This window comes from Ostrea edulis, chromosome 1 (genome assembly GCF_947568905.1).
Source record: "Ostrea edulis chromosome 1, xbOstEdul1.1, whole genome shotgun sequence".
Lineage (NCBI taxonomy): Eukaryota > Metazoa > Mollusca > Bivalvia > Ostreida > Ostreidae > Ostrea > Ostrea edulis.
This window is the reverse complement of record NC_079164.1, coordinates 70,367,821-70,378,698: the sequence shown is the minus strand read 5'-3', so window position 1 is coordinate 70,378,698 and position 10,878 is coordinate 70,367,821. Positions and strand designations below refer to the sequence as shown.

The 10,878-nt window shown below is 33.6% G+C and overlaps 1 protein-coding gene across 4 annotated transcripts; it reads right to left on the bottom strand.

Moving 5' to 3' along the window:
• Positions 1-1,509: 1,509 nt before the first annotated feature.
• Positions 1,510-10,869, bottom strand: LOC125683376 (uncharacterized). 4 transcript variants are annotated; one of them, XM_048924527.2, is made up of 5 exons: positions 10,753-10,868; positions 9,878-10,503; positions 9,394-9,510; positions 5,496-5,988; positions 1,510-4,840 (listed from the first exon to the last, which is right to left on the bottom strand). In XM_048924527.2, the coding sequence occupies exons 2-5, from the start codon at positions 10,373-10,375 to the stop codon at positions 4,821-4,823; spliced, it is 1,128 nt and encodes a 375-aa protein (XP_048780484.1). In that variant the 5' UTR covers positions 10,376-10,503; positions 10,753-10,868; the 3' UTR covers positions 1,510-4,820. The 4 variants fall into 4 exon arrangements, with proteins under 4 accessions (XP_048780484.1, XP_048780470.2, XP_048780475.2 ...); XM_048924513.2 differs by having other exon boundaries at positions 1,510-5,988; positions 10,753-10,869; XM_048924518.2 differs by having other exon boundaries at positions 1,510-5,988; positions 9,878-10,500; positions 10,753-10,830.
• Positions 10,870-10,878: the final 9 nt, after the last annotated feature.

The window sequence follows — 10,878 nt, the reverse complement described above, 5'->3', positions numbered from 1 at the left end:
GTCATAAAGTTTAGTTGTTAGTTTGCTGTCAACATCTATGTTCAATAAAATATCTAAGTATAAAGCAGATGTGGAAGACTGTGGTGTCTTTTATTTCAAGTTCACAGAGATATATCGAATCAGCATATGAATGAAAATGATTATTGTTAATAGATAAATAAATCAATATATCTAAATGTCGAGTAGAAGCTAGGCCACAGCAAGAGATTTTTTTTCTTCTGAAGTAGCTTTTGGATAAATGCTGCATTAGAAGTATATAAAAACATGTAGGCTAATAAAGGAACACAATTCATGCCCATGTATATACCAACAGACATACTGTCGAAAGACTTGATCACCAAAGACCACATAGATATTGTCAATAACGAACTCTAGCATCTTTTTCATCCAAGTAAAAGATGACAGCTCCTGGGGCTGCTATGATGGTCCAAAGTTTTACATTGAGATACAAAGAGAAGAATAACGATACAGTTTACAGATCCACATATATAGTGCAAGTTCAGGTTCGCTTGAATGAAATATATTTTCTCAAGAATGTATCTACAATTTATCAGATCTATGCATACAGACTTAAAGTTTTACACAGGAGTGACTAATTCATGAACATTCTACAGAAATCATATGGGTGGTATTGTTAATTTAAGATACCCATCCCTACACAACCTAGATTTAAGCTGCTTGTGACTCTCAGCTCAATGTAGAGCACCTGACTAAGACTCAATCTGGCCTGTTCCATTTTCTCACTTTCTGTCGCACTCTAGATCTCAATGATATATACATGTAATTACATTAGCGGTACAGCAACAGCTGCAGCTATCAAGCTTGTATTTAAATCATCTAATGTTGCTTTTTTTTTGGGGGGGGGGGGGGTATATTTGTGTGCTGCTGTAGATGAAGTACCACAAATTTAGTTTCATGCTTAGCACTCAGGGCCATAGCAGTGAGAGTTCTTTAATGTCATTCTTGATTGATTTTGAAATGATGTGCGAGAGGATCAAAAGTTTAAGTGGTAACTGTGAATAACCATTCTGTCAATAAAATGGAAATCGGATTGTTTTGTTTTACATTCCCTCAAGAATTTTTCACTCATATTGAGACGTCAGCAGCTGTAGGTGAAGTATCCCAATTTAGTCCCAAGCTTAGCACTCGGGGTCATAGCAGTGAGAATTCTTTAACATGCCAATGCTTGCCGCAACACGGGACCTCCGTTTTAAAGGTCATATCTGAAAGACCCGTGATTCTCACTTCTATGCTGAGCATTTGGTGAAGGAGCAATCACTTCCTACGTTAATGTCTTATGTTTGATGTAGCCATGGTACAAGCGGGGCTCGAACTCCTGATCTCCCAGTTACGAACCGAAGCTCTACCACTGAGCTACCACAACTGGTTAAAAGTTTATACTTTTGGTTGAGGGAGATATGACATCTTCCTGTTTGACTACTTGTACCAAGAGTAATCACACGTGTGACATAATTACAGAAAAATGTATGATGACACAGATTGCTAATCTCAGAGATTGTAACCATTTTATTGGTAACACATAACAACTCATTACATCAAACAACAAATAGATTTACACAATGTACAACTAAATAGGCAACTAATAAATGTAATTTCCATGGTAATAGATGTGTCATGTTATTTCTTTATCTGTGGTATTTCTCTACCTATATTTGAAGATTAATATAATGAAATGTGCAAAAAAAAATTTCTTCGTCCATAATTTTTTTCCATACCCATAGAAAACAAAATCCATGCAGAACTGACTAGTTTATACAAAACAACATTACTAATCTTTAAACACACAAAACTTTAATGATTTGGTTCAATAAAACCAAAACACAAAAGTTTAGTTTGGTCATCAATTACACTTGTACATTACAAATTTACAGTAAAACCAAATTTTAAAGTTAAAATCAACAATTTGTGATTTAACATTGCAGAGGTTTCTCTATACAAGTGTAAATAATTTTAACAATATTTATATATCAAAAATGAATGAAAGTTAGACAGCAGGCAATGCCTGTAAATTGGTCCTTGCATGTTTTTCTAACACCATGAATTTACTCCATCTCTAATTTCTGAAGCTACTGTGAGATTTACTATTTTGAAACACAAACCAGTTATGTCTACGACAATCTCAAGATTAACATTTAACATGTTAGCATATTTTAAAAACTGGATTCTCCAACAACCATATAAACTATTCTAAATTGAAACATTTGAATATATACAAAGTATGTATACATGTAATTTTTACAAAGAAAATAAATACATAGTCACTATTTAAATAACTTTCAATTCAACCCTCAAATGCTAAAGTCATTCATTGTATTTTATACATTGATACATAAGTTAATGAAATCTGTATAATAGTCACATATCATTGTGATGGTTTTGATCTAATTCAAACACAAAAACTATACATTTACAAAATCAACACCGTATAATGATTGATATACAATGTACATTTAAACAGTGAATGCCTTTCAGAAGTGTCACACTTATATAATCTAAATCACAAATTATTCCCATGTTAAATCACCAAGTAGTTGACACTTCAAGTGTGAGTACTTTCTTTGTTGAATTATTAGAATTAATATCTGTAATGTAAACCTACTACTACTGGAAAATCCAAGTTTCACATTAAACCAAAAACAACCCCACAGTCCTGTTTCAAATGCAGTTTTACCAGTAAAAATACTTAACCTAAAATGACTCCAAAATAAGTTAATTCAAGTAGTCACCATACATTATATATAATTTCGTGGAATGTGTTCTTTCATTTGATAATATATAGTTTATCTACACTATAACACACTATAATATGAATATTTACAATTCAAAGAATGAATTGTAATTGGGTTTCAAGCAATTGTTCAAATTCCATATACTAACAAGAACTACACAGTGGAGCATCCCTTTGTTCTCCCTGATTTTCCCCTGATAACTATCCCCTGTTGACTTCCCCCCTGTTGATTTTCCCCTGTTGACCCCCCCCCCCCCCCCCCCTGTTGATTTTCCCTAGTTGACTTTTCCCTGTTGACTTTTCCCTGTTGATTTTCAAAACCACATAAAACCCAGATCTCTATGCATAACAATATCCCCGAAGCATAAATAGGCATTATATACAAATAAAAAGCCTTGCATAAAAGGAAAACTGGAATTCCCCATCCAGTGACCTCCACCTTTTATATTCTCACATGAATATCCTCAAATTGGGGGTTGGGGGGGGGGGGGGTCCCATACATGGACCAATCTGACCTTCAAAATCAATAGGAATTCAGATCTCTGAAAGTTTGATGAAAACTGAGTCAAAAGTGTACAAAATACACAAATCCTGCATACAGGAACTTTTGGAATCTCCACTCTAGTAACCTTGACCTTTCACATTTGACCTTAAAAACCAATCTGAGTCCAAATTTTTATCCAAATTGTGTACATGTACCATTTCATGAAAGTTTATGACCAGATGAAAACTAGTATAACTCTTCTAGTTCCTCTTACAAGTGAACATAATATAACACAAAAATCCAACAGGTACACAGATCTCATTACATGGTGATTCTTGAAAGTTTGATAAAAATCAGATATGCAATGCAGTTTAAATCTTGTACACATAGAATTTCTATTCAGTGACCTTAACCTTTACAATGACCTTGAAAAAATATATCATCCTGCAAGGTAATGTATCAACCCTAAATATAAAATGAAATTGCCCCTCCAGTTACTTTGACCTACACCGACTTAAAAACCTGAGAAGAACAAGAGGCCACAATGCTCACCCAAGTAACCTTAGTCCTGCTGTTCTTCTTCAGAAGAAAAATTATAAGATTTTTTACCCAATTTATTCCCACAAAGAATTTTGACTTCATATTACAACCCAATATTAGCCCCACAGGATCATGACCTAGCCAAACTTGAATCCAGGTTTTTAATTGACCCTATCCTCTTGGAAAAGGCATGACCTTTATTTGATCAATTTTGAAATCCCTTTACCCAAGGATACTTTGTACCAAGTTAGGTTGAAAATGACTCTGTGGTTCTAGAGAAGAAGTGGAAAAGGTGTATAGTTTACAGATGGACAGGTGGACTACAAACAACAGGTGATCAGGAAAGCTCACTTGAGTATAGCTCAGGTACGCTATCTTTTGCAACGTGTATTGATCATACCTGAAAGTTTGTTTAAAATCAAAAAAGAAAATGATGAAACTTAAATTTTGTACATAAGGAATTCCAGAATTCCCCTGCCAATGCTTGACCTTTCAAGTTTAATCTTTAAAAAACCATAGGAACATATCTTTTTATGTAAAGTGTCATTCCAGCAAGTTAGAGAAAACTTAATAAGATGTGAGGCTTAAACCGCATACATATAAGGCTAAAACACACAAGTGTGCAAATACAAACACATGAATATATAGGCAAGTTAATTCTGTTTGAAACTATATATGCCTGAATCAAAATGACTGCTGCAATTTTTATTTACTTTCCCAATAAAAAAATAATACACTTAAAGAACAACATTTTGTACATTTATATGAAAGAGACAGGGGTATGAAAATATTTGCACTTTTAAATTAGTTTTACTATCACAAATATCAAGAAAAATAAACATGACTGTTACTTTACTAAAGATTTGCTATACTGTACAGATTCTTTAACTTCACAGATTCTTTAATTTCACACTCAGACATTTACCATTCATACAACACTATTGCACCTTTACTTAATTAATGTGATGAATATTTCACATCACTTACTAAACATGCATAATACAGTATCACATTTTTTCAAAAATGCATGGATGTACTTATCCAAAGTCAGGCATGCATTGGGATCCCTGAAAATAAAAAAAATGGGGAAAATTAAGCACCAAGAATACATGCAAGCATGCAGGTTGAGAGAAATACAGTGTAAATGTATATCCACATGTATGAGTATCAGAAATCTGTCTACAAATTAAAGGGAAAAGACTTCTCTACAAAAGAGTATGAAAGGTCAAAACTGGACTACCATTCTTTGCAATTATAGTGAAAAATCAAGTAAAAAAAAAATTCACACCGAGATAAAGATAAAAAGAATTGTAATGTAATAATTGGAATATAAAATAATCTGAGTACAATTTTAGAAGTGAAATTACAGATTTGATACAAATAAAAAGAGTGGTCTATATCCAGATACCATGTGCTAACTTTACTTTTTTAAAGTTTACATGGAGTAAAAAACAAAAAACCTTTATAGCTTTGTATGTAGCAGGGGGGAACCCCACATTTATCAAGTATGTCATTCTTAAAATTCCCAAACTATCAATATCTAAATACACATAAAACACTTAACCTCAAATAATTTCCTTTACAGTAGAAATTCAGAATTTAAATTGTTATACACAATACTTATATAACAGAAAACCAAGTACTTTGACAATTCAAGTGCACTGGCCTTGGATGATGAATCTACCAAAGAAAGTGGACTAATGTCAGAACTAGACAAATTACCTGATAAAGTCGAATGCTTCTCCTCTGGCACTCCAAATAATTTTTCCTTAGTCTTATAATGACTTTCATCATAATGAAATACTTGTCCTAAAATGATATTAAGAGCTGCCACATCATACTTATGGCAACCCCTGTAGAGATACAAGGGCTTCCTGTCTGTGCACCCCGTGTCCGAGGCCCCCACAGGATTAATGCAGTCACTAGACAAAGCACACTTCACCCAGGGAAGCATCACTTGGCTGTGTAGTTCCTCTGTGTTGTGGAGAATCAGGTGATTAGCTTGAGCTGTTTCCAGGAAGTAATACTGATCAGCTGAAGCTTTGAAGTATTTATACATTTTGTCATAAGTGATAGTTGAAACAGGGTATTTACTCGTCCATGCAACGATCCCTTCGCTTTGAGCTCTCTTCAGTAACGGCTTTATGTCACCCGATATAAAACTGTCTTCTGACGGCTCGACCCATATCACAGTTCCATTATCATTTAAAAGTTTCTAAACAAAAACAAAATGACATGTATGTTACACAATTAATTACAGGAGGGATTTCAGATTGATCTGCCCCATCATACATGCAAAAATTAGGGGTTATTCACCTCAAGAAATTTTAATGAAAACTACAAAATTACTGCATATCACAAGCATTTCCTAAAACTTCTTGCAATCTTGATTTGGTATATTATTAAAGGGACAAAATGTTTGCAAATATTTGATTTGTTCATCACTTTATGTACACAAAATTATTCATAAGAGCTTTGTGTTTGCCTTTTTAAATAAAGGCTACCTTGTAAAGATACAGTAGGCAAAATTAAAGCTCTCACAATAAAAAGTGATTTGTAATGATGACGTGATAATGACTGCATGAAATTTAACGATATGATGAAATTCAATGACAGCAATATATCGTATAGCGGGTTTTTTTTCCGTGGGGTGATAAATTTCGCTTATTTTAGTGGTTAGATAGCTTTCCGCCAAAATTTCACTCGCCAAATATGCACCCAATTGCAACTTCAGTATTTGCAAGAGAGATAATTGTTCCTAGTCCGCCAAAATTTATTCCACCAAAATTATTAGCATACCTTCAAGCCAGCAAATCACCAAATTTTAGACCCGTGGAAAAACCCCGTTATTTAAATACATGTCAGTACTGTACATCACATTTCATCTACATGTAATTAGAAATAAATTACAAACATTATCTACTGTACACGTAATTAGAAATAAATTGGAAACATTATCTACACGCAATTAATTAGAAACATTATTTACACGTAATTAGCAATAAATTACAAACAATACTTACACGTAATTAGAAATAAATTAGAAACATCACTTACATGTAATTAGAAATAAATTAGAAACATTATCTACACATAATTAGAAATAAATTAGAAATATTACCTACACATAATTAGAAATGATAGTGATCTACAGTAATAATGACAATTTTTTATAATTTTAGCTATATTGCCATTCTGAATATAATTACTTTATCTGCTACAATCAAAACTAATATAAAACATCGGGATCTAATAGTAAATACAACTAGACACGATCTCGTTGCGAGCAACGAGTAGGTCTTCCGTCCGATTTGTTGATGCACTCGGAGTTAAAAAAAAAAAAAAAAAAAGACAAATGAGTCCCAATTTAGTTTCCGACTTTAAGACACTTTAGCTATAATCAATTTTTCATATCATAAGCTTCTGAAGCAAAGTTGCGGTGAAATTCGTTTGAAATTCTACTCTCCAGGCGAGCCATAAGGCCCGCAGGCCTATTTCTTGATGTCATTTGTTAGCCCTCTATAGACTCAACAACTTTAGTTCTATATGTCTTTACAAAATATTTACCTGTAAAAAGTTATTGAGATCGACCGATATGGACAAAAAATCGACTCTACAGGCGAGTCATTAGGACCATAGGCCTATTTCTTGATATCAATCGATAGATCTCGATAAACTGAACAACTTTTGTTCAATATGTCCTTACAAAATATTTACCAGTTACAAGTTTTTGAAATCGACTGATATCGACAAAAATCGACTCTACAGGCGAGCCATGAGGCCCACAGACCCATTTTTTGATATTGATCGATAGGTTATGACACATTGAACAACTTTTGTTCAATAATGCTTTTCAAAAAATATGTCGTTTTCAAGATATGAGGCGTCAAATATTTACGATTTTGGCCCTTAAAATCTCTAATTACGTAACATATGACCTACTTTTTGATTTGATAAGATCAAGCTCGTTGAGATGAACATTTCCGCTTCTACAACTTATTATAAAATATTAATAGTTTCTGAGATATTCTCAAAAACATTTGGACCCTTCTGAACCCCTAATTTAAAGGGCCAGCCCGTTTTGCTTGATATCGTAAGAAAGGCCTTGTCATTTTAAACAGTTTTTGCTCAACAAGTATTTAGAAATTCTTTACCGTTCTCGAGTTATCTCTACAAGAAATATTTAGGGGCCAAACTGTAGCTCCCTAACGGGGCCACATAGGGAAAAAACGAAATGTACATATTGTTTAGATTATCATTCTGAACAACTTTTGTTCAATAATGCTTTTCAAAATATTTGTCGTTTTCAAGATATGAGGCGTCAATTATTTATGATTTTGGCCCTTAAAATCCCTTATTACATAACATGTGACCTACTTTTTGATTTGATAAGAACAAGCTCGTTTAGATGAACATTTCCGCTTCAATGACTTATTACAAAATATTAATAGTTTCTGAGATATTCTCATTAACCTTTGGACCCTTCTGGGCCCCTAATTTAAAGGGTCAGCCCCTTTTGCTTGATATCGTAAGAAAGGTCATGACATTTCAAACATTTTTTGTTCAACAAGTATTTAGAAATTCTTTACCGTTCTCGAGTTATTTCTAGAAGTAATTTTTAGGGGCCAAACTGTAGCTCCCTAACGGGGCCACATAGGGTAAAAACGAAATATGCATATTGTTCAGATCATCATTCTGAACAACTTTTGTTCTTTATTGCTTTTCAAAATATTTGTCGTTTTCGAGATACAAGGGGTAAAAAATTTATGGTTTTGGCCCTTAAAATCCCTTATTACGTAACATATGACCTAAATTTTTATATGAATACATTTGGATTGTTGAGATGAACATTTTTTGTTCTTTGACGTATACCAAAATATTAACGATTTTTGAGATATTTGATCTAGACTTTGAGCCCTTCTAGATCCCTAATTTAAGGGGCTAGCCCCTAAATCTTGATATTTTCGAAAAGATCTCGTAAATGTGCACAACTTTTGTTCTACATGTCTTAACAAAATATTTGCAAGAAAAAAGATATTGGAGATCAAAGGTCAAAAATCGCCGAAATCGGCGAACAATTTTGGCATCCATTTTTTCAGGTCCAGGCGAGCGTTTAGGCAAATCGCCTCCGGTAAAATCGAATCCCCCACAAATCTTCTAAAATGTTTACTCTATCTTGTGTAGAAATTTCAAGACTCTAGCTTCAAAACTAACGGAGGAGATGTGTGGACAACAAGGCCCTTCAAAAAGTCACTAAAAGAGAGATAACTCCTGACCGGAAGTGACGTCAAGCACGAAATTTTGCAAGCAAAGTCTCGTCACCAAAAGACATCTTTCCTGAAAATTTCGTGAAAATCGATCGAGAAATGGCTGAGAAAAACGCGTGTACTACCAAGGAAAATAATAATAATAATAATGAAGAAGAAGAACGCGAACAATAATAGTAAGGTCTTCCGCAGGAGACGGAAGACCTTAACTAGGTCAAATAAAAAAGGATATAAAAAGCACTAAAAATGACCAACAATATATTTTGACAATTTGACAAGTCAATATTGTTCATGTCGTTGGTCATTTTTAGTGTTATATACACACACTACCTGTAGTGAGGAACAGATGTTACCTGTATGAGAACTGGCCTGTAGCTGGGTACAGAGATATCTCTCAGGTGGGATGGATAGTCATCAAATTCAAACATCCTTACAGAGCATGACGAGGTCTTGTTGCAATGAACAGTCAACTGTAACAGTGTGGAAGTACAAATTATGTAAGGTACAGTTAAAATTGGCCTGTACACACAATTATTGCAATATTTGAAGCTTTTGGCATTCAATCATCATTCCATTCTGTTAAATAACTATAGTTTGGGCAGTGTGAAGTTGTGATAATAATAAAGTGAAATTGAACCCTTTGAAGTAAAAGGTACATTCTAACATCACATCATTAAAATACAATTAGTTGTCATTTACAATATGTAACAAGTTTCACTGACACAGATAATGTTGTCTTAAAACATACAAGTACAACAAACAGCTATAAATAAACCATTCTTATGAGAAAATAAGAAAAGATAAAATATACCAAAGTAAAACATATATCACTCATACCTGTAAATGTTTATGGTAGCTTAAACCAAGGTCATATATATAAATAGGAACTTCGGGTAGAAATTGACTGGCTGATTTTATAAGTGCCATTGTTTTATCAAAGGATTTTGGAAGAGTGGCCACAGCTATTATAGGTTTGTTGATTGTAGCATTGATCTTTTTAACTTCTTCTATACTGAACTTCAGTACATCTTCTGGGTCATTTGGATCCACATCAAATCCAAGTTTCTTCAACAACTTCTGGTCCACATGAAAATCCTCTTGACTTGAACTGCGAATGTTGCTGGGAATGTTTTTGAAATTGTTGATTTGTTTATGAGTTTGGGCAACTATCGTGTTGAAATTTGGTGTTGGATTACTGAGCAACCACAGTGACATGGACGTTGCTGCCAAGAAGGCTATCATAATATAGAAATTTTTGGTTTTCATCTGTTCCCTCAGGCTTATGCTTTTCCACTTTTGGCACAAGTTTTGAACAGCACTTAGCAACTCTTTCATCACATGGATTCTATGTTAACTTTGAAATACACCCGAGGTAATCCGTGGATCCATAGATAGTGGGAAGGAGTAGGTTTTATAACCAACCTAGCCTGTCACATTGCTGAAACTTATAAAATCTGCAACTGCTGTAAAAAAAAAAAAAAAAAAAATTATCTAAATATTTACTTCACACCGCTTTACATTGTTCTATGGAGATAAAAATTATAGGGAGTGCAGTCAGTTTAATTTTAAGAGCACCACATTGTACACTGAACTTCATTGACTGTGTTGTAGTTTGGCATCCCTTGATAAACAACAAAAGAGTGATTAAAAAAATTGCGATGCCTGGACCTTGTTAAGTTTCCATTACCTACAATGGTATATTTTTACATTACCTCTGCAAAATCTTTTGTATGAATCATCGTTATATAAACTGTCGAGAACCAGAATCATGAGAAGAATAAGCAATAAGAGATCAAACCGGAAATGAATGTTCAAAAGTAAAAAAGAAAGGCAATCCG